We start from the raw sequence: 24,225 nt of genomic DNA, 5'->3' as shown, positions 1-24,225 counted from the left end.
CCATGCTGTCGCTGACGGGCGGAAACCTTGTATGTCCAAGACCGTTACTTTTCAGGAAATGGAACCTGTGTGTATATAGTTCTTATTAACTCTTAATAATACTTCAATCCCTGAACGCATCTCTGTCATTTTAGATTTCTTTGGCTATTCAAAAATAGCAGATTATGCTGTAGCTCATAGCGCGGCACTGAGTGCCGCGCTATGAGCTCGTATATATATATATTTTTTAAGGGAACATTTGTTACTCAAATCTTTGCTGGGAGTCCCGGGAAATAAACATTTTACAAATGTTCGCTTTAAAAAAATATATATTACAAGATTTTCCAAAAATTTCAAGATTTTTCAAAAATAGCAGATCTACAGTGCCGCGCTATGAGCTTGTATATCTGCTATTTTTGAATAGCCAAAGAAATCTTAAAATTACACAAATGATGCTTTCCCGGTCTTAAAGGGTTAATGGGTTAAAGCTGGCGTGCCTATTTTGGGTGAACATTTAAAAATAAATACCAAAACCTCTTCAAGCTTGTGACACGTCGTGAGCTACTTTTGGGTGACGCTGTCACACGACCAAGTATGATATAGGCTCTTAATTCATGAAAGAACTTAAAAAGGTGAAACATGGAGGTTTCTGCCCGACAGTAACGATACACGTAGCTGAGGATACATTACATTACATTACATTACAGTCCTTTAGCAGACGCTTTTATCCAAAGCGACAATAAGTGCATTCAACATAGTTAGGGAACAAAACTACTAATCACCATGAAGTCCTAAGTGCATTCTCTTCTAAAACAAGCAACTAAGAGTATACCTGGCGCTAAGGTAAAAGTGCAATATATCAGCTACCTACTTTCCTAAACAGAGACAAATAGGACAATCAAATGAGCAGGAGCTAAAACAAATGAGTGTATCGAATAAACAAGATCCAATAAAACAATAAAACAATAAAACAACAAACAGGAGAGCTGTTGTCGGCATGATAACAGAACTACAGAGTGTCTGAAACGTGCTCCTTCCTTGTCGGTTTGTGTGACTCAAGCTGACACTATAAAAAGGGAGAAGAGAAAAACGTGACTCGTGACCATAAATATAGAGAAGCCCACAGATAATAGATTATGCAAGAAAGGTGTGGGGGCGGGGGGGGGGCAAAGGCAGCGAAACTGACTGAACACGAGGTAAAGTCACTGCTGTTCAGATTGTCAAAGAGACAGACAGCACTCAATAACCTACAGGACACTATACACCGGAGGAATTCCATGGAAACTGGGGAGTTCTGGCCGGCTGATAATTTCAGTGAGTCACTGAGTGAGCGAGCGAGTGAGCGAGTGAGTGAGTCAGTGAGTGAGCGAGCGAGCGAGCAGAGTGAGCCAGTGAATTAGTAAGTGAGTGAATGACTGACTGACTGACTGACTGACTGACTGACTGACTGACTGACTGACTGACTGACTGACAGTAGTGGAAAAAGTACTCAGATATTTTAGAGTGAGTGAGTGAGTGAGTGAGTGAGTGAGTGAGTGAGTGAGTGAGTGAGTGAGTGAGTGAGTGAGTATAAAGGGTATAGACCAGGTCTAAGCTATGCTGCTGTTTGCATGTGTTTACGCTCCCATCTGCCTGTGTTGTTGTCTATGGTATAGGTGTCTGTTTGAATATGCAGCTTTTAATGTCATCTGTGATAGAGGAGTGTATGCGTGCGTGCGTGCGTGCGTGCGTGCGTGCGTGCGTGCGTGCGTGCGTGCGTGCGTGCGCGTGTGGTTGTGGGCTCGCTGCAGAGCGAGCACAGTAATGTTCGTCCTGCTTTATATTTATTGTATTGTAAGTGTGCCTGCCATGCAATGACAAAACATTTACGTGTATAGTAATTTGAATACAGGACATGTTCACATGTGTTTATCTATGGGCCACATGGCTCAGGATTGGGAACGGTTGGTTCCCAAGGCTACTTACTTACAGGACCTGCTGGAACATGTACTTCATACTCATTGAACTCATTGAATCTAACTATATTAATAACATTCTGCTCAGCCTCAGTGTGTTTCACCCTCAGGAAGATCCTGAACATTCAAACCATGTTGCTTTCAACACACATTTTATATTTAACCACTATCAACCTGGCTTCCCAATTTAGGGCATGTTAGGCCAACATTTAAAAGAAAAAATCAGTGAATTCTAATTTCTGTACTACGTGTATAATATATATATTATACACATATATAATATATCATAAAAGCTGATCTACAAGCTCACAACCCATCACGATACACATGTTATGAGCGTGTAGATCTGCTATTAAAACATTGTGAAAATTGAGGGATACTTTTAGCAATTCTTCACTTCATAATGTTGAAAATCTCGTGTTGGCTCAAGCACAAAATCTGTTCCAAAGTGCGTCTGTTGCCAAATACAGCGTTCAGACACGCTACAGTGTTACAGAGTTCCCTCTGTTCCAGACTGTTTGCTTTCTGGCTGTTAACGGAACAACGTCAAATTTTTTGTGAGCGAAACTTTTCTGCAGATGTTTACTACTCTCATATTACTACTGCTGCTGCTGCTGTCCTCTCATATTAACAGCAGGGAATACACAGACAGACTGACTGTGAAGGCTCTGGCTTGGATGAACCATAGACAAACCACAGCCAGGTAAGACTGTATAGACTTGTAGCTTTAGGGGCTGTTAAGATCGTGGCATTTTGATGATTAATTGTCATACAATTAATTGTGATGAATGTTTTTCTTGTGTTTTTGTCATTGGACATTACAATATATAAATAAATACATATATTTCTGTTTGCACAGGTCAAATATGATGAATAACGTGAATATACAAAGCCTGTTACTGAAATATGTAGAACTAACTGACAATGACCAGTACAATTAATCAATCATACATAATGTATTATGGCCAAAACAGGCCATATACTTAATAATGTTATACTTTTTCTATATTTTATAAATTTTTCAACATTTTCTAATTGTTTTGCCCGAAATGCCCCAAAACCGGGACCCCGGGTTCAAAGTGGATACAAGAGTGTGGACAGCAACATAGAAATAAAGGTGGAAATGTTAATTGTTGTTAATTTCATCCAGCTGTTTTTATACTAATGAATGGAGACTACTACTACCACAATGCAATACAACTGTGATTAGCTGAAATAACATCAGTAATAGTAATATCAGTGAGGTGTTCTGGCAGGGACTGCAAACCTGCACCAACCTGAATAAATGTGGCATCATACATCATTACACCAGGACAGGAATTTCCACCATTTTAGAAGCAAGGTTCTTGCTGGCTGATATTGCAAAGGCCTTTCATTCTGTCAATGTTTTGAGAGTGTAACGACCGAGAATCGAACCTGGGCCTCCAGTGTGGAAAGCCAACATTTTAACCACTATGCTAAAGGAGCTGTAGTGGCCACAGCTACTACTATAGCGCCACAGCTACTACTATAGCGCCACAGTAACAACACATTGAAACATAAATCATGTCAAAGGTCACGTCTCACCTAGACACAGGATCTGACACCGATTTTGACCTGATGGTCAAATTATCCCCTGAGCAAGGAGGCACGCTCTGTTAGCCCAATGGTGAAAATGTCAGCACTTGCGCAGGAAACCGGGTTCAAATCCGACCCGGGGTAGAAGAGGAAAGTTACATAGTGCTCTATACATTGGCTATAAAAAAAAGAAAAATAATAACTTTTTTTTTTCCAACATTTTAACAATACAATCCCTGACACAACATCTTTTCAGATGGGGGTCCGTGACCGAACACATTCATTTGGGGGTCCTTGACATGAAAACGTTTGAGAACGACTGCTCTAGTTCAACACTCTGTTGTTTTTCAGTTATTTTGCGATCATCCAGTACCAAAATAGCTTGGCTATAATCATATCTAAATCATTTGACGTTTGATATCAACCTTTCAACATTAGATCTCATGTGATGTTGGCTATACGAGTATGGGAGAATTCAGTTTGTGTTTGGTTCTGCCGTGTGGTCTTTAATGTCGTCGCACATGTCAGCTGCCACTTTTTCATTTCCCCTTTTCTCTGCATTCTCAGCACCGCAGAATATAACAGAAATAACACTGAAAGAACAAACATATGAATATTGATATGAGTGCAGGTGAATGCAGTCTGCTGTTGTCTTGAACAGTGGCGGAAAGTATCTAAGTACATTTACTCAAGTACTGTAATTCTTAGGCATTTTTACTTAACTTTTCAGTACTTTTACTTCTACTCCACTACATCTCAGAGGCAAATATTACACTTTTACTCTACTACACTTATTTGAAAACCTTAGTTACTAGTTATTTTGTAGATTTTGAGTATTACTACAAAACATACATTACCCACTTCAGCCTTTATACACATTATTGTAGATCGGCTATTTTCAAATGATTTTCATACATTTGAAAAGTTGTGAAATGGGGCATTCTGCATAATGATTACACTTTAAGTACATTTTGATACCAATACTTTTGTACTTTTTACTCAAGTACATTTTGAGCTTGGTCTGTCATGTGTCGTGCGGCTTTGAGTGTCATTCCATATGTCAGCTAAACGTCTGTCCTGCGGCTTTCCAGTTCCCCTTTTCTCTGCATTCTCAGCACAGCAGAGTATAGACAGAAATAGCATTTAAAAGAGCAGATTGATATTGATGACATTGCAAAGGAGACGCACACCCGACCGTTCACCTTTAGAGGCACGTGGTGTCTGTGTGCATGTGTGCCGTCTGTCTCGCTCAGCTTTCCTGCTGTCTGCCCTTCCTACTCTGTCTCTCTCTCAGCTGTCCTACTGTCTGCCCCTCCTACACTGTCTCTCTCTCAGCTGTCCTACTGTCTGCCCCTCCTACTCTGTCTCTCTCTCAGCTGTCCTACTGTCTGCCCCTCCTACACTGTCTCTCTCTCAGCTGTCCTACTGTCTGCCCCTCCTACTCTGTCTCTCTCTCAGCTGTCCTACTGTCTGTCTCTCCGACACTGTCTCCCTCTCAGCTGTCCTACTGTCTGTCTCTCCGACACTGTCTCCTTCTCAGCTGTCCTACTGTCTGTCTCTCCGACACTGTCTACCTCCCAGCTTTCCTACTGTCTGTCTCTCCGACACTGTCTACCTCTCAGCTTTCCTACTGTCTGTCTCTCCGACACTGTCTCCCTCTCAGCTTTCCTACTGTCTGTCTCTCCGACACTGTCTCCTTCTCAGCTGTCCTACTGTCTGTCTCTCCGACACTGTCTACCTCCCAGCTTTCCTACTGTCTGTCTCTCCTACACTGTCTCCCTCTTAGCTTTCCTACTGTCTGTCTCTCCTACACTGTCTCCTTCTCAGCTGTCCTACTGTCTGTCTCTCCTACACTGTCTACCTCCCAGCTTTCCTACTGTCTGTCTCTCCGACACTGTCTACCTCCCAGCTTTCCTACTGTCTGTCTCTCCGACACTGTCTACCTCTCAGCTTTCCTACTGTCTGTCTCTCCGACACTGTCTCCCTCTCAGCTTTCCTACTGTCTGTCTCTCCGACACTGTCTCCTTCTCAGCTGTCCTACTGTCTGTCTTTCCGACACTGTCTACCTCCCAGCTTTCCTACTGTCTGTCTCTCCTACACTGTCTCCCTCTTAGCTTTCCTACTGTCTGTCTCTCCTACACTGTCTCCTTCTCAGCTGTCCTACTGTCTGTCTCTCCTACACTGTCTACCTCCCAGCTTTCATACTGTCTGTCTCTCCGACACTGTCTACCTCCCAGCTTTCCTACTGTCTGTCTCTCCTACACTGTCTCCCTCTTAGCTTTCCTACTGTCTGTCTCTCCTACACTGTCTCCTTCTCAGCTGTCCTACTGTCTGTCTCTCCTACACTGTCTACCTCCCAGCTTTCCTACTGTCTGTCTCTCCGACACTGTCTACCTCCCAGCTTTCCTACTGTCTGTCTCTCCGACACTGTCTACCTCTCAGCTTTCCTACTGTCTGTCTCTCCGACACTGTCTCCCTCTCAGCTTTCCTACTGTCTGTCTCTCCGACACTGTCTCCTTCTCAGCTGTCCTACTGTCTGTCTTTCCGACACTGTCTACCTCCCAGCTTTCCTACTGTCTGTCTCTCCTACACTGTCTCCCTCTTAGCTTTCCTACTGTCTGTCTCTCCTACACTGTCTCCTTCTCAGCTGTCCTACTGTCTGTCTCTCCTACACTGTCTACCTCCCAGCTTTCATACTGTCTGTCTCTCCGACACTGTCTACCTCCCAGCTTTCCTACTGTCTGTCTCTCCTACACTGTCTCCCTCTTAGCTTTCCTACTGTCTGTCTCTCCTACACTGTCTCCTTCTCAGCTGTCCTACTGTCTGTCTCTCCTACACTGTCTACCTCCCAGCTTTCCTACTGTCTGTCTCTCCTACACTGTCTACCTCCCAGCTTTCCTATACTATGCGTCTCTCCTACAGTCTCTGTCTCAGCTTTTCTACTGTCTGTCCGTCCTACACGTTCTCTCTCCCAACTTTCCTACTGTCTGTCTCTCATACATTGTCTGTCTCAGCTGTCTGTCTCTCCGACACTGTCTACCTCCCAGCTTTTCTACTATGCGTCTCTCCTACAGTCTCTGTCTCAGCTTTTCTACTGTCTGTCTCTCAGCTGTCTGTCTCTCCTGCACTGTCTTTCTCAGTTGCTCTCAGCTTTCTCAGGGTCTGTCTATGTAAAGAAAACAAACAAACAAACACATTTGTTTATAATGACTACTTGGTCTGCATGGCCATAATGTAATTATAAATGTTGTGGATGATTCTGCATTCCAGAACGTAACAGAAGTATAATTTACAGCCTGAGAAGTGGTGTAATTAGCTCTGACAGGAAGGGCTTACAGTAGATAATATTCCCCAGATGATCTTGAAAATGAAGATATCCTCGCTGTCGGACAGAAACCTCTTATCTCCATATTTTTACTTTTTGTGTTTTTTCGTAAATGCTTCATCATACTACAGCGTCACATAAAAGTATACAAAATAGCAGATGAGCTTGTAGATCTGCTAATTTTGCTATTTTCTGTATTTGAATCCTGAAAAGTAACGGTTTTGGACATAATGAGGTTTCCATCCGACAGCAATGTTATCATCACAGTCGGATGGAAACCTTGTATCTCAATATTTAAACCGTTTTTTTTTTTCATAAATTAATGCCCTACTTCGTCATACGAGTGCGTAGCCAAAATAGCTGATACGCCACATGGCGACACGTCATGAACTTGTAGATCTGCTATTTTTTTAAAGAATTATGTGAAAAAGTGAAAAGGTTTAAGTCTGTCTGGGGGTTTATAAATATTGAAACAATGAAAAGTAATTGTTTCCCATTTGCTGAAAAGTAATTTACAGAGATTTACGGTAGATTTACAGTGAAGATATGTTATAATGAAATATGTCACAGAGAGGTAAACACATAAATAACAGAGGGACAGACATGTTACATTGTCACATTGAAATGCATTGAGGTCTGTGGTTTTGTTCTATAGAGCTGATCGACCCTGTGTGAACTCTCTCCTTCCCAGACCATTTCCTCTGGCTACTGGGAGGAAGGCAGATGTACAGTACGTAGATCAGGGGTCTTCAGCGTTTTTCAGGCCAAGGACCCCTTAGCTGAGAGATGAGATGAAGCAGGGACCCATTCTTTTCTTTTTCCTTTATTTATTCAGGGAAGCCCATTGAGAGCAAGCTCTCTTTAAAACATATAAAACACATACATAATGAAAAACAATAACAACCATTTGAATCATATTACAATCGTCACAGATGCAAATAAATATAGTGTTACATGAAACAGGTGCAGTTACTATGTAACGTGTCCTCAATAAGTACCCTAAATGTCTCTATTGAGACCAATTGTGTTGCAGATGAAACTTTTTCATAAATGTCATACATAGTTTCATAGACTTTCTTCATTGTTAATATGTATTTTCAGACAAAACTTGACCTTTAGCTCTGTACTTGGTCTGCTCTTTTTCCCTCTAGAGTCTACGCCAAACCTCTTCACCGAAAACAGCCGATCTACAAGCTCACAATGCATCGCATATATATATATATGTATATATTTGTATCATGTTCACATAAAGACTTGATGGCCCCCCTGTAGGAACGCTGAGGACCCCCTAGGGGTCCTGGACCCCCTGTTGAAGACCCCTGATGTAGATTGGTTGATTATAGTCTGAACTTACCTCTGTCCATGAGTTCCTCTGTTCGTCCTCGAAGAAATGATTAAAAACAACAAACCAGGGAAATGGATGCCGTTAGCCTACATGGGCATTGTCCCTGTGCGTTGATGTATTTATAATTGTATAGATTGCGGCTGGTGCTGATTGGGTGCGTCCAGTGGGGCGCCAGGCAGTGTAGTATAACAAAGTACATTTACATGAGTACTGTACTTATATTTGAGTGTTATTAAAAGTTTTTGGAAGCGCACCGTGGCGCGTTTTTAAGCCTGTAGAGCTGGTATTTTCACTATTTTAGATTGTTTTAGATTTGTTGCTTTTTACAAACTCACAACGCGTCACATCGCTATTGGACCCTGAAGGACCGCTATTAGATCTGCTATTTTCAAACATTTTAGTGCTTTTACTTTTGGTACTTTAAGTACATTTTAATACCAATACTTTTGTACTTTTACTCAAGTAAATTTTGAATTCCGGACTTTTACTCGTAACAGAGTAGCCTACTTCTAGATTGCAGTATTGATACTTTTACTCGAGTAAAACATTTGAGTGCTTTTTCCACCACTGCTGGCGCCAGGTGATGATGACTTCAGCAGGTTGTGAATGTGTGACCCAGGATGAAGTCCTCATCATCTGGTCTCTTTGTCTGAAGCAGGGAGTGAGAGTTGTGGCTGATTATACAGACAATAGCCAGCTGGGTGTTATGTGTTTGTTATGGTTCTCCAGGGTATATGCCAGTCATCTGGCGTGTTGTTGCAGCAGCAGGGTTCATTATACTCTGCACGCTGTCCACGGATGTCTGTGCTTGTTTTAACCACTATACCGCTATACCTTAATAATTACTGCTATTGTTTTGCACCTTATACGTTTAACCCCTTTTCCTGAACACTATGAATGATGGAGCTTAGCACAAAAAAATATATGTATTTCACCCGCTTCTGTACACCTGTAAACCTGTGATGTGATTCTGAGATTTATCGTTTTCTGGCATCCCCAGGGTTCTACATATAAGTAACCCAGTGAGCCATAATCGGCTATTAGACCTCAGTCTAATAGCCGACTATGTTATAACTGCTCTAAAAGTGATTTTTTTTTCAATGTCTATTCTTAGCCTAGACATTGATTAGCTGTTTTTTAAGCACCTCTCCTCAGCCCTAGTAAGCCTTGAGTTTAGAGCGCAAACCTTTTCTATCTTTTTTTACACTTTCAGAGTTGCATTGACGGTAATGGTTTAAATACATGAATAAAAAGAGGACAGTTTTAATAAAAATAGTGTAAATTAACATGTGTGTAGACTATCCATTAAAATCCTCAATGTTAATGTAACTCTGAGAGTGCACAAATGGAACCAAATGGACCCATTACGGGTCCATTTGGTTCCATTTGTACACTCTCAGAGTTACATTAATGCAAATGGTTTCAGTGTGAAGTCTGGGTTGTTGAAGGTCATGTAACTTACTGTATACAACCTGTTGATCCTACTATGGGGAGTGTTTTTTATGACCTTGAACGACCTCTGTTCAGGAGTGGATGTGAAATTCTGGAGTTGACTGACAAACGTCCTCCTCCCTGCCTCGCGAACACACACACGCGTGCGCACACGCACACATATGAGGACTATAACATTTCAGAACAGCAATTTTAGGAATGAAAATGAACCTAAAGCCGAAAAAAAGCTGATCTACAAGCTTACAACGGGTTGCAGCGCCGGCGTGTTGCCAGCTTGTAAATCTGCTATTTTCGGTGCACGACACATTACGTATAAATGCAGGCATAATTCATACCCCAAACCTTAAACCTAACCTCCAAATGACTAACCTAACGCCAACCTGAATGTTTTCCTGATTGTAAACCTAACACTTCAACCATTTCTCAACCATTTCTGTTTCTGTGTGTATTTGTGTGTGTGTGTGTGTGTGTGTGTGTGTGTGTGTGTGTGTGTGTGTGTGTGTGTGTGTGTGTGTGTGTGTGTGTGTGTGTGTGTGTTTGAGTGCGTGCGTACGTGCGTGCGTGCGTGCGTGCGTGCGTGCGTGCGTGCGTGCGTGCGTGCGTGCGTGCGTGCGTGCGTGCGTGCGTGCGTGCGTGCGTGCGTGCGTGCGTGCGTGCGTGCGTGCATGCGTGGATGTAGGTAGTCACACAGTGGAAATTCTTTAGATTAGTTTGTGCTTTGCAAACAACATTCCTTGTGCAGACAAATTTCTGCTTTTACATCAAACCCAGAGAGCGGCACTGTGATCGATTTTTCCCTCAATTTACAATGTTTGGTTCTCAAAGTGGGGTCCGAGGACACCCCAGTGGTCTTTGAGGGGGTTCCAGGGGGTCCCCTGCAAGATGAGTTAATATAGCATCAACAACATTTTAACCACTTTAGACACACTTTTGTACACATTGGTTGTGAGCTTGTAGAGCTTGTAGAGCCACTGATTTAATGGACTTCTCCTGTGAGGAACACAACATGTCATTTCACTAACGACAACCTTCATAGAAATGTAGTGGAGTCAAAAGTATCACATTTTGTCTTTGAAATGTACACTGGTGAAAACAATTGCTTTTAAGTGCAGATAGCCCACTGGGAAAAGCGTATTTAAGTGCAGTACTCTCAAGTAAATGTAATTCTTATCAACTAATATCATCTAGAACTGTGTGTGTGGGTGGATGAATGGAGGGACATTACTAGGTGATTAGTTTGCAGGCTTCTCTCAGCCCCGCTGCCTTCTACATCGTGGTACTGATCTCACACACACACACACACACACACACACACACACACACACACACACACACACACACACACACACACACACACACACACACACACACACACACACACACACACACAAACACACACACTATAAATTATTCTATATTTTGTTTATCTCACCGACAAATTCTGACCTCTGCAGGATGAATTAATCACCTGACCAACAGAGAGAGAGAGAGAGAGACAGAGAGAGACAGACAGACAGACAGACAGACAGACAGACAGACAGACAGACAGACAGACAGACAGACAGACAGACAGACAGACAGACAGACAGACAGACAGACAGACCCTGGCATTCGGCCCTGGCATCTAATGCCTTGAACGGCACACTTCTGATGTGGAAAAAAGTGGCTCAACACCATGAATTAATACATTTCAGCATTAATTCATTCATTATCAGGATTAACAGACTCCTTGTCAAGGCATTTAGCTAGTTTTGCGCCCAAATGCAAATGTAAACTAAATCTTCATGTGGAAGACAGAGTTTATTAAACTCTACCTTGCAGGTGAGCAAAACCAGCAAACAAAGATCTGACTTGGTGTTGACAGAGTTAGTTAACTGTGCAGCGATCCGCACGTGTGGATCAGATACGAACAAGTGAAGTGAATATAATACTGAAGGAGGAAATATCACAGATTGAATAGACAGGGAGACATCAGGCATCATCTCAACTCAATCCAACGGAACTGAGCGTGTCTATTCAAACACACGCTGGCTCAGCCTGTGAATGATCCAAGCACCACCGAAGAAGAGTCTTCTTCATGTTAGATTTATAAAAGTAACTTTTTCTCGGATTTCTGTTGTTTTGTAAGTGTTTTTCAAAAGAACAAGCCACGTTCAAACGGCCATAGCTCTGGAATGGAGCATCGCTAACGACCATTTTTTTTCGTGTGTAATGAGGCAATCTCCGTGAGGAAGGAGGTCACTGAGAATATTCCCAGATTTTTCAAAGGTGAACTTAAAATCGCCGTTTTTGCTGGCAAGGGGACGGTAGACGATGTTTTAACTCTGGCAGAGAATGAGTTAACAAACATTGTCATAAATACTATGCTTCCAGTCGCTATAGTTTAAAGTCTTCTTTCAATCACCATGATATGCGTTTTGGTAAATTATGCTCCCATTTATTCCAAAATTGATGATAAAGCAGGGTATGCTGTAGGAGGGGCGTGGCTACCTTATTTGATTGACACGCTACACCAACCAATAGCATTCATTCCCCACTCCCGCTCTGGTTCCAACCAATAGCATTCATTAATTTCCGGTTTCTAATTTGCATATTCGGACCGGATATAGAAAAATGGCGGATTTGAAATGGTTGAAAAAATAGGCTTCATTTACGGTCTGTGGAGTCTATGGGCGTCACTTTGTCCATTTCTTTTTTACAGTCTATGCACAGTCACACCCCTCACACTCACAGGAAAAGGAAAATCATCCAACGCTGTTTCCTGATAAATAAACAAGCTCTCTGTCAACGCAACGGAGACTTGCGCGATGTTACACGGAAATCGGTGACCTAATATGAATAAAATGTACAACAGTGAAACATTTAGCTGATAATTACCCATGAATTACAAGTTTGGTTTGCTTTCAGCTATCTCTTAAGTTTGAATTTGTCAAGTCAAATAATTGGTTGGCTGTTGAAGACATCATCCTCACCTCTGTCACTTCTGTGTCTACACAGACACTATGGTTTTAATTGCCTAACACTGTGGGCAATGGCCAGAGTAGTGTGCTTTTTTTAATTAACGCTCAAGATGCTGACCTTGTTTTATATGTCTTCCATGTTGCCGTAACTCCACCAGTAGTATACTTGTGCGTAAACAGGGTTGGATATTTAGCAGTCCTTTAAACTGGGACTTAAATGTTTTTTGGTTATGTTTATTTAACACTGAAGATTTGACTGTGTAATACTGTTACCTCTTTTTTTCTAGCTGAGAGATAGAGGTCAGAGAGAGAGAGAGAGAGAGAGAGAGAGAGAGAGGAGAGAGAGAGAGAGAGGAGAGAGAGAGAGAGAGAGAGAGAGAGAGAGAGAGAGAGAGAGAGAGAGAGAGAGAGAGAGAGGGAGAGAGAGAGAGAGAGAGAGAGAGAGAGAGAGAGAGAGAGATGGCAAAGTTGGCACCGGTGATACCAACAGCTTTTCACTATCAGCCGTGTGCAGACGCACGCATAGTTACACACACACACACACACACACACACACACACACACACACACACACACACACACACACACACACACACACACACACACACACACACACACACACACACACACACACACACACACACACACAGGGAGGAGGGAGGAGTTGGGAGGTAGGTGTCAGTACGATATAAACACACACACACACACACACACACACACACACACACACACACACACACACACACACACACACACACACACACACACACACTGATGTGATGTTCAACATTCTGTTGGACTGATGCTGTTCTCTGCTGACTGTGAGTACTATACTGAATAATATACTACTGCTGCTGTCGTCATAACCGTTTGTGTTTTTTCGTAGATTAACGCAGTACTTGATCATACTACAGCGTCGCATAAAAGTAGCAGATCTACAAGCGACGCGTTTCAAGCTTGTAAATCTGCTATTTTTGAATTCGAAGCCTTAAAATTAACAGTTTTGGAAATATGAGATTTCAATTTTTTTTTAATATTAATATCTTACTTTGTCATACTCCAATGTCTCACAAAAATCGCAGAAATATCTACAAGCTCACGACGCGTTTTGAGCTTGTAGATCTGCTATTTTTGCTACTGTTTACATGTTTTAAGGGAAAGGGAGAGTGGTTGAGTGTGTCTGTGGGTTTAAACAAATATTTAACCAATCTATGACAAGTATTGACAAGAGCTTGTTACTAAATAATAACTACGTTGGATCCATTGGAACACATGGTTCTCTTTTATTGTTTTTTTGGTGTGTTTAGCGACGGTATGTTATTATGAAATATGGCACAGAGAGCTAAACACATAAATAACAGAGGGACAGACATGTTACATTGTCACATTGAAATGCATTGAGGTCTGTGGGTTTGTTCTATAGAGCTGATCGACCCTGTGTGAACTCTCTCCTTCCCAGACCATTTCATCTGGCTACTGGGAGGAGGGCAGATGTACAGTATGCAGTGGTGTAAAGTAACTAAGTACATTTACTCAAGTACTGTCCTTGCATACAATTTTTAGTATTTCCAAATTTCTGTACTTTTACTTCTACTCCACTACATCTCAGAGGCAAATATTGTACTTTTGCTCAACTACAATTATTTGAACACTTTAGTCACTAGTTACTTTTGGTTATTATTACAAAACATACATTAACCACTCCAGCCCTATATATATTTATCTACAAGCTACAAGCTCACAATCTACAATCTCACAATGCGTCGCGATGCGACGCATTGTGAGCTTGTAGATCTGATATTTTCAAAGGATTTTCTTAAATGCTATACTGTACATTTGAAAACTTGGGAAATGGGACCTTCTGCATAATGAGTACTTTTATTTTTGGTACTTTAATTAATTTTACTCAAGTACATTTAGAATTCCAGACTTTTAATTGTAACAGAGTATTTCTACATTGCAGTATTGATACTTTTACTTAAGTAAAATATATTTAGTTATTTTTCCACCACTTCGTGACACGCTGTGAGCTTGTAAATCTGCTATTTTTTGAGAAATTGTGAATATTCTTTTTCCCTTTTTTTTAAAACACAAATCTTCTCTTCTGGGGGTCCCTGGCACAAATATTTTCAGATGGGGGTTCTGCGGCCAATTTGGGGGTCCTTGGCACAGAAATGTGTGAGACGCATTTAATGCTAATGTTTCCCAGTCTTAACCTTGTTTTGAAGACCACTTATCACTTACCACTGGTCTCTGAACACACACACACGCACGCACGCACGCACGCACGCACGCACGCACGCACGCACGCACGCACGCACGCACGCACGCACGCACGCACGCACGCACGCACACACACACACACACACACACACACACACACACACACACACACACACACACACAGACAGGCAGACAGGCAGGCAGGCAGGCAGGCAGGCAGGCAGGCAGACAGACAGACAGACAGACAGACAGACAGACAGACAGACAGACAGACAGACAGACAGACAGACAGACAGACAGACAGACAGACAGACAGACAGACAGACAGACAGACAGACAGACAGACACGCGCACACACACACACACACACACACACACACACACACACACACACACACTCACACACACACACACACACACACACACACACACACACACACACACACACACACACACACACACACACACACACACACACACACACACACACACACACACACACACACACACACACACACACACACACATATCAGTCATATTGTTGTTTTTTTGTTTTCCAGAGTACCTGTTGATCTGTGAAGGAGGGGTGTGTTCTAACCATGGCGACCACAGCTCCCAGAGACAAGTCAGTGCACTTTAATGTATGTTTATTGTAGCATACTGTTTATACTGTTTACATACATATTATACAGTGTATTAAGTGTACCATTGGTGTTATTGTGTGCGTGTGTGTGTGTGTGTGTGTGTGTGTGTGTGTGTGTGTGTGTGTGTGTGTGTGTGTGTGTGTGTGTGTGTGTGTGTGTGTGTGTGTGTGTGTGTGTGGTGTGCAGGTATAACGGTGTGTGGCTGGTCTTCTTCATGCTGGGATTAGGAACCTTGCTGCCATGGAACTTCTTCATGACCGCTGGAATGGTAGATATCTCTTTATAATATATGTAGATATCTCTTTGTATGACTGATATCACTGATATCACTTTATAATAGATCTGCTATCTCTTTATAATAGATCTGCTATCTCTTTATATGTCTGACATCTCTTTATATGTCTGACATCTCTTTATATGTCTGACATCTCTTTATATGTTTGACATCTCTTTAGATGTCTGACATCTCTTTAGATGTCTGACATCTCTTTATATCACTCTATACAGTATGTCTCTATACCTGACATCAATACACAGACAGAATACAAGATCTCCCTGTTAACCCATCAATGCATCCATGGTAATGCCCCCCCCCCCCCCCACACACACCCACCCGACCTAAAAGAACAGCTCGAGCCACAAACCTCCACTCGCAACCTAAGCGCATTGCAGTACCTTCCGAAGGAGTACACCTGGTATCCCACTGCTACAGCAGCATGATCACTTCTCTTTTGACCTTTCTGATGCAGAGCCCAGTAGAACATTTCCTATGCTATAGCACGACCTCAGATCAAATTGGATTTAAGTCATCTCACTTTGTAAAAGAACATAGCTCTATTGTGCGTCTGTCTGTCTGTCTGTCTGTCTGCCTGTCTGTCTGTCTGTCTGTCTGCCTGTCTGCCTGTCTGTCTGTCTGTCTGTCTGTCTGTCTGTCTGTCTGTCTGTCTGTCTGTCTGTCTGTGTCTGTCTGTCTGTCTGTCTGTCTGTCTGTCTGTCTGTCTGTTCTTCCATTGACCTGTCTGTCTGTCTGTCTGTCTGTCTGTCTGTCTGTCTGTCTGTCTGTCTGTCTGTCTGTCTGTCTGTCTGTCTGTCTGTCTGTCTGTCTGTCTGTCTGTCTGTCCAGTACTTCACCGCCCGTCTGAAGGACCCCTCATTGGCCAGCTTGGCGGCCAATGAGACGGCGGGAGGCGGCGACACGCGCAGCGTTCTGGAAGCCAAGTTCAACAACGTGATGACGCTGTGTGCCATGGTTCCTCTACTGATGTTTACCATGCTGAACAGCTTCCTACACACACTGTGAGTCTCTCTCTCTCTCTCTCTCTCTCTCTCTCTCTCTCTCTCTCTCTCTCTCTCTCTCTCTCTCTCGTGTGTGTGTGTGTGTGTGTGTGTGTGTAACACACACACACACAGTTAGAAGCCCACAACACATCGCAATTGCGATGCGTTAGCTTGTAACTCTGCTATTGGTTTCGGCTTGCGACACTGTCATAAGACGGAGCATAAATTAGGCTCTATGCACAGCGCAGCCGTTTTGGAAAGAAATTGGGCCTCTTCCTTACTTCCTTCACAGGTATCACCAATGATACTAATGAAGGCTCTGTTCCATTTAGTGTAGCACAGTGCTCAAACCTTTTAATTTCAGGAAACCCCCTTAAGAGTGTGTACAAAAGGAACCAAATGGACCCTTACGGGTCTGTTTGACCAGAATGCCTTATGCATTCAATGATTATTACCATGTGCAGACACTCCGAACAATATTCTTCGAACCTCTGTTTAACTCTAGGCCAGAGTTTTCGCCGTTACTGCGCATGCGTGGCCACGTGTGCATGCATGCGCGGCCACGTACGTGCGCATGCACAGGTTTTAACAAACATGGGGTTTGTTAGATTTTGGTGCTAACAACGTTAGCGTGTGTTGTTTATTCATTGGCATTGATACAATGGAGCACAGCGCAACGGACGACATGCAGCAGTGTTGGGTCCCAACAGACCCCCAAGCGGTCTGCGAAACATTCACTGGGGGTCCGCGACTCCGGGTCCACGGACCTGTGAACTGTGTGTGTGAGTGTGTGTGTGTGTGTGTGTGTGTGTGTGTGTGTGTGTGTGTGTGTGTGTGTGTGTGTGTGTTGTAACTGTCGCAGCTAAGCAGACACCGACCCAAAGGAACACACACCTTGCCCATACAGTACATAACTAAAAGTCTGCAAATACTTTGCCTGGGCACATCAACGGGTAATGCAGCATTCACTGGGGGTCGACCTGTCTAAAAACAAAAAAAAAGAAGTTCACCTGAATGGTGCTAATAGTTGCTACTACTACTTTGTTTAGGGATGTTCAGCAATACAAATGCTACACAGTGCATAACCCAATGTCTGCAAATACTTTGAGTGTGCATATCCCCGGGTATGGACTAGTTAGTAAAATTGGTAAGCCCTGTGTAGTTAGAGGCCCAATAGAGCATCACAGTTCCCGCCCCTTCCGGGTTCCACCGCAAAATAGTCAATGCATTTTTCCCATTGACATTTCCAAAAATATTTATATCAATTGATTTAAGCCTAGAATCAAGCCAATAAAACATGACCATCATCATGACCATAAAACGTTTGATTCTGTGATTTTTTTTTTTGAAAACGGCAAAACAAAGGGTATTTATTAAATATAGTATATCATATAATTAAAAATAAAATAAAAAAAAATCACAGAAAAAAAGCGTTTTATGGTCATGATGATGGTCATGTTTTATTGGCTTGATTCTAGGCTTAAATTAATTGATATAAATATTTTTGGAAATGTCAATGGGAAAAATGCATTGAGTTTTTCCTTCCGGCACCAGGAAAAACCAGGAAGTGGGCGGGAACTGCGATGCTCTATTTCTTTCCAATATGGCTGCTGCGCATAGAGCCCATTAGGCGTCACGTGGAACGTATAGCAGGCCGGGCTGAACAAAGCAAAGGTCATTATTTATTTTTTGTGACACCACCGCATGTCTCGTCCAATAGGGTCCCTCAGAAGCTGCGCGTGGCGGGCAGCCTGCTGGTCATCATGCTGGTCTTCATGGTGACCGCCATCTTGGTCAAAGTGGACATGGAGCCCCTCCCCTTCTTCACCGTCACCATGGTGAAAATCGTCATCATCAACTGTGAGTCGACGGAGAACTGACGCATAATTCCAAATCAATCCATACATATCACTCTACCTATAGGCAGAGTGATATGTATAAATGTAGTTGTATTTTAAGTTCATAAAGTTGACATAAGTATAACTAAATGCATTTGAAATGAAATAAAAAAAATACTTTTCAGGATTCTAATTGAAAAAATAGCAACAAAAAAATCTGGATTCCGATTGAAAAGCAGCAAAAATAGCTGATCTACAAGCACAAAACGCGTCGCAGTGCGACGCGTTTTGAGCTTGTAGATCAGCTATTTTTGCTACTTTTGTGTGGCATAGAATGGCGAAGTATGGCATTAATTTATGAAAAAAGTTAAGTTAATACGGAGATAAGAGGTGTCTGCCCGACAGTATTATGCAATGGGGCCCTCTGGAGTGAGTGTGGAAATATAGTGGCCCTCTACATCAAAGTTGCCCACCCCTGTTATAGTCAATATCAAGTCTATTAAAGGGATATTTAACTTTCAAACATGTTTGGGGTAATTTTAAGGTCTTCTCTGGCTTTTGTGTTTCACCCCGGACAGTTTCTAAGTTGCTTGATTCAGTATTTAGATATTTTATATTCATTTTATCAGACACGCCCCCTTCCTATACAAACCCATTGTAACTTCAAACTCTATTTTAACCATGATAGATTAATCGAAAACACCCATCCTTGGTTCTGGTGACTCATACTGCCCTCCTAGCACATGAGGGGACCGTGTTTTTTGTATTACTTTTTTTTTTCTTTTTTTTTTTTTATTGTATTTTTTTTTTTTCATTTACCCAAACATTTTAATAAAAATAATGAAAGCAGTAATTGAAAAAACACGCCCCCCCCTCACGCATTAGAAGGCCGATATCAGTCACCAGAACCAAGGACGGGTGTTTTCAATGAATCTAGCATGATTAAAATGGAGTTTGAAGTTACAATGGGTTTGTATAGGAAGGGGGCGTGTCTGATAAAATGAATATCAAAATGTCTAAATACTGAATCAAGCAACCTAGAAAATGTCCATGGTGCTTACACACAGAATGTGTGACCCAGGGTCGAATCATGGGTCCCTCTGTGTCCTCTCCAAATCAGTTCAGTGGTGGTGGAAGAAGTACTCACTTGTTGTATTTAAAAGGATCCCTGGCTAATAAGCCTTATATGCCTTAAATGTAGACTCGAAATAAGCATTATTTCATGTTACCTGGTCTTCTTGACAATGGGCAGCAGGCGCCCTCTTGTGGATATCACGGTACTGACCAGTTCTATCATTACATGCGTTATGTGCATCATTTTATATGGAACATTTGATAATGTGTCATAATAATAATACTAATAATAATACTAATACTAATAATAATAATAATAATATATAATTAGAAATGGGCTACTTTTTAAGTTCAGACTATAATCTTTGAGCTTAGTTAACAGGTGGGAGTGAGCATGTGTTGCATACTAAGATATTAGTGGTGTGTGTAACCTCTACGTGTGTGTGTGTGTGTGTGTGTGTGTGTGTGTGTGTGTGTGTGTGTGTGTGTGTGTCTGTGTGTGTGTGTGTGTGTGTGTGTGTGTGTGTGTGTGTGTGTGTGTGTGTGTGTGTGTGTGTGTGTGTGTGTGTGTGTGTGTGTGTGTGCGTGTGTGTGTGTGCAGCGTTCGGGGCCATCCTGCAGGGCAGTCTCTTTGGCATGGCCGGGTTGCTGCCGGCCGCCTACACCACGCCCATCATGAGCGGGCAGGGCCTCGCCGGCACCTTCGCCGCCTTCGCCATGATCTGTGCCCTCGCAAGTACGTTCAGGACACTTTCACTTTCATACTTTAACCCTCTACGGTTGACCGGAGTCCTTCAGGTATTTTTCTGTTTTCGCTCTATGTTAGCCCTTTAAGACCGGGAATGTATCTTTGTGTCATTTTATATTAATGGCTATTCAAAAGAAACATTTTAATTATGTAAATGTGTGCGAATCTTTGAATATATATATGTACAGTTTTAACTAAAATCTTTGCTTCTGGGGGTCTCTGGAACAAAATATTTTCAGTTGGGGGGGGGAACATAATTTGTGTATTCATTTTTTAACTGTTAGGATTTGAAAGACATTTGTAGAATCCCCCAGAAGCAAGGATTTGAGTTACAAATGTTCACTTTGAAAAAAAGAATTGCAAAAATGTTTTTCAAAAAATAGCAGCTGTACAAGCACATAGCGCTGCACTCGGTGCCGCGCTATGAGCTTGTAGATCTGCTATTTTCTGCTAAATGGGTTAAAGGTAGTGTAAGTGATTTTCTTTGGTTAAAATAAGTTGGTTAAATAGCTCTATATTCTGATAGTACTCATTGCTATAGAGTGTTTGTTCAGTAACAGGAGTCTCTCCATCTCTTTATTAAACAGAAAATGCATTTTCAGCTCGGGATACCAATTTTATCCAATCAGGATAGATAACTCGGATTGGAAGTGATGACACAAAGAAACGAGTATAGACACAATTGGAACTGGAACACTATAAAAATTAAGCGGACAAATGGGTCCTCTCTCCTGATTGGCTGCAATTTTGCAACCCACCTGAAAATGTATTTTCTGTTCATTGAAGAGGAGAGACAGGGAGACTCTCAGACTCTCAGACCTAGCAATGATTACTATCAGAAAATAGTGCTTTAACCTTTTAACAAAAAACTTTTTGTTTTAACCAAAACATATCACTTACCCGTCCCTACCTTTAAATATCTTCTAGACCCTCCAGAAAAACGTGGGCTAAAACTCTTGATTATGCGGGCTAAAATCCTTGATTTTGCGATGAAATATCCTTTTTTTTTTTGCAATTTTATGCGGTGAAATTGCGGGAAGTTGCCAAATATGCGGAAAGTTGTGAAATATGCGGCAATATGCAAAATATGCGATATGCTAAAAGTTGCGAAAAATGCGAAATATGTTAAAAGTTGCGAAATATGCGGAAATATGCGATGCGAATCGCATATTATGCGATGCGATGTGCATAAACGCATTTTTCTGGAGGGTCTAATCTTCGCTGAAAATAGCCTCATAGCCTCGTTTTGCTGAAATAGCTGACCTACAAGCTCTCAACGCGTCGCAATGCGACGCGTTGAGAGCTTATCGGTCGGCTATTTCTGCACAATCAAAGAAAAATAAATTAGAGTGGTTAATACGAATAATCTATGGACAATACTGTATAAGCCTTCTTTACACCTGCACAGGTGTGCAGTCAACTCAATGAAAACAGCTCTTGCTGTTGTGTCATTACAATACACCTCATAATCATTATATTCACGATGTACGAATACTCATTACACATAATATATATATATATATACAAATACACACAATACAGCAGACACACAACTGACCGATGCATCCTTTCATTAATGTCTTCCTCCTTCCCGCCCAGGTGGTTCAGCAATGCAGGACGCAGCGTTTGGCTACTTCATAACGGCGTGCGTGGTAATCTCCATGTCCATCATGTCCTACGTTGTCCTGCCTAAACTGGTAAAAATCACTCTCACTTCATTTAACAGGCTCTATGCACAGCAGCCATGTTGGAAAGAAATTAGGCCACTTCCTTCACAGGTCCTACCAATTATACTAATTAAGGCTCTTTTGATTTCAAGGACCCCCATAACTCTGAGAGTGTACACAAGGGTCCATTTGGTTCCATTTGTACACTCTCATAGTTACACACCCGTAAGAGTCCATTTGGAACCCCCTCAAGGAACCATGAGGGTCCCTGGACCACACTTTGAAACCCACTGGTGTAGCAGAGTGTTTCCAGTGAGCCAACATGCACAATATCAGCACCCTGACTCTGTGTGACCAGAATGGAACACGACCTTAAAGGGATAGTTCACCCCCAAAATGACTTTTTTTCTATTGATTAGTCACCCCATGGAGACTTTAATTCATGGATATTTTTTTTTTTTTGTTGCATTCCTAAGACAATAATATGATGACCGGCAGCGGTTCCGGTAGGACACACAAAGAGTCTCCTTTGTGTGTCCTACCGGAACCGCTGTCTACCGGTCCGCTGGTCATCAAATTATTGGCTTAGGCTAAATGCATCACTGTTCAGAGTGATCAGAATGGAACAGAGCCTTCATTAGTATCATTAGTAACACCTGTGTGAAGGAAGTAAGGAAAAGGCCCAATTTCTTTCCAATTTGGCTGCTGTGCATAGAGCCTATTGTGTATAATAAACTAAACTAAACTAAACTAAACTAAACTAAACTAAACTAAACTAAACTAAACTAAACTAAATTAAACTAAACTAAACTAAACTAAACTAAGCTAAGCTAAGCTAAGCTAAACTAAGCTAAGCTAAGCTAAACTAAACTAAACTAAACTAAACTAAATGAACTACATTTCACAGGAGTTCTACCAGTATTTCCAGGGCGACAACGCTAATAAAAGAAACAGCGAGGAAGACAACACTTTGGACCTGATGAAGAAAGGTAAGGAGGATGTGAGAGCAGGCCCCCTACAGGGGGCGCACTGGAGCCAAGCACGCTTCACACTGCACTGATGTCAATGTACCGCTCAGGACACGATTAACACCTTGAACCCTAGCGCCCCCTATTCTGGGGGGAACATTTGCTAGAAATAGCCGCCGATCCACAAGCTCACAACGCATCGCCACACAACACGTTGTGAGCTTGCAGATCGGCTATTTTCAAATAGCCTCGGTATGAAATAGGGCTGAAGTGGTTAATGTATGTCTTATAATATAATAATTTATATCTGCAAAGTAATTTTTCAAATAATTGTAGCGGAGTAAAAGTACAGTATTTGCCTCTGAGATGTAGTGGAGTAGAAGTAAACGTATTGAAAATAGGAAATACTCCAGTAAAGTAAAAGTACCTAAAAACTTTACTTAAGTGCAGTACTTGAGTAAATGTACTTTGTTACTTTACACCACTGTCTATACTGTTGGTCTCTCCTATACACTGTTGCCTCCCACAATTTCCAAATACTTCCGTGACCGTCATTACAGTCTGGAGCAACGGAAGCTCTGATAATGATCCGGGGACAAGCGGACGTGACGCCTCCTCACCGCTTCCGTTTGGTCTTTAAACGCACACATTTTTCCTAATGTAAATCAAAAATAATATAGCTGGCTTCTTATCAGAAATTGAAATGTGAAAAATAAAATGTTACTTGTGTTATAGATATGTTAACAGTTTTTTTTAATATATTTTTTTATGAACGGAAATGATGATATGATGACAGCTTCCTTTCTCGTCTTTCGGGATGTGGTAGTTCAACCCGATCTCCAGAGGAAACGTTCTCTTTGAACGTTTTTGAAGTTTATGAAATTCCGTGAATAGACACGGAAAAACCCGAAATTCCGTGCATAGCCGCCTCGCATCTCCCCCATTGTGACTAAACCATGACGGAGGCGCGCAGTCACAGGCGAACTGTCACCCCGTGAAGGACCACCGAGGGAGCTAAGGCAACCGAGTTGCCGTCCTGAACGGTGTGACGTTCGCCTGTGCCTACTCAGCGCCGTTTGAGTTATGTACCGATAGGCACATAATCGTACATTTTGTTGTGGGGACTGCTTGCGACTGGTTACGCCCACCGTGGGACTCGCCGTACATATGCACGCAATTTCGGGGTTTCTAGGCGACTATCCACGGAATGAA

The 24,225-nt window shown here is 42.1% G+C and overlaps 1 protein-coding gene across 6 annotated transcripts in view; it reads left to right on the top strand.

Annotated features, from left to right (window-relative positions):
- Positions 1-1,186: 1,186 nt before the first annotated feature.
- Positions 1,187-24,225, top strand: part of LOC308100334 (equilibrative nucleoside transporter 1-like) — a 29,917-nt gene continuing 6,878 nt past the window's right edge. The window contains exons 1-9 of one of the 6 annotated variants that reach the window (XM_080449350.1): positions 1,252-1,293; positions 2,569-2,637; positions 15,357-15,421; positions 15,627-15,708; positions 16,564-16,736; positions 18,439-18,578; positions 20,232-20,366; positions 21,978-22,075; positions 22,953-23,034. In XM_080449350.1, coding sequence (XP_080305476.1) covers positions 15,396-15,421; positions 15,627-15,708; positions 16,564-16,736; positions 18,439-18,578; positions 20,232-20,366; positions 21,978-22,075; positions 22,953-23,034 — 736 coding nt within the window. In that variant the 5' untranslated portion in view covers positions 1,252-1,293; positions 2,569-2,637; positions 15,357-15,395. Of the gene's footprint in view, positions 1,330-1,359; positions 1,379-2,568; positions 2,638-13,332; positions 13,395-15,356; positions 15,422-15,626; positions 15,709-16,563; positions 16,737-18,438; positions 18,579-20,231; positions 20,367-21,977; positions 22,076-22,952; positions 23,035-24,225 lie in introns of those variants that run through there. The other 5 variants (XM_080449347.1, XM_080449349.1, XM_080449351.1 and 2 more) reach the window with 5 other exon arrangements.

Source organism: Gymnoscopelus braueri, assembly GCF_963280865.1.
Source record: "Gymnoscopelus braueri genome assembly, chromosome: 2".
NCBI lineage: Eukaryota > Metazoa > Chordata > Actinopteri > Myctophiformes > Myctophidae > Gymnoscopelus > Gymnoscopelus braueri.
This window is presented reverse-complemented; position numbering and strand designations above follow the sequence as displayed.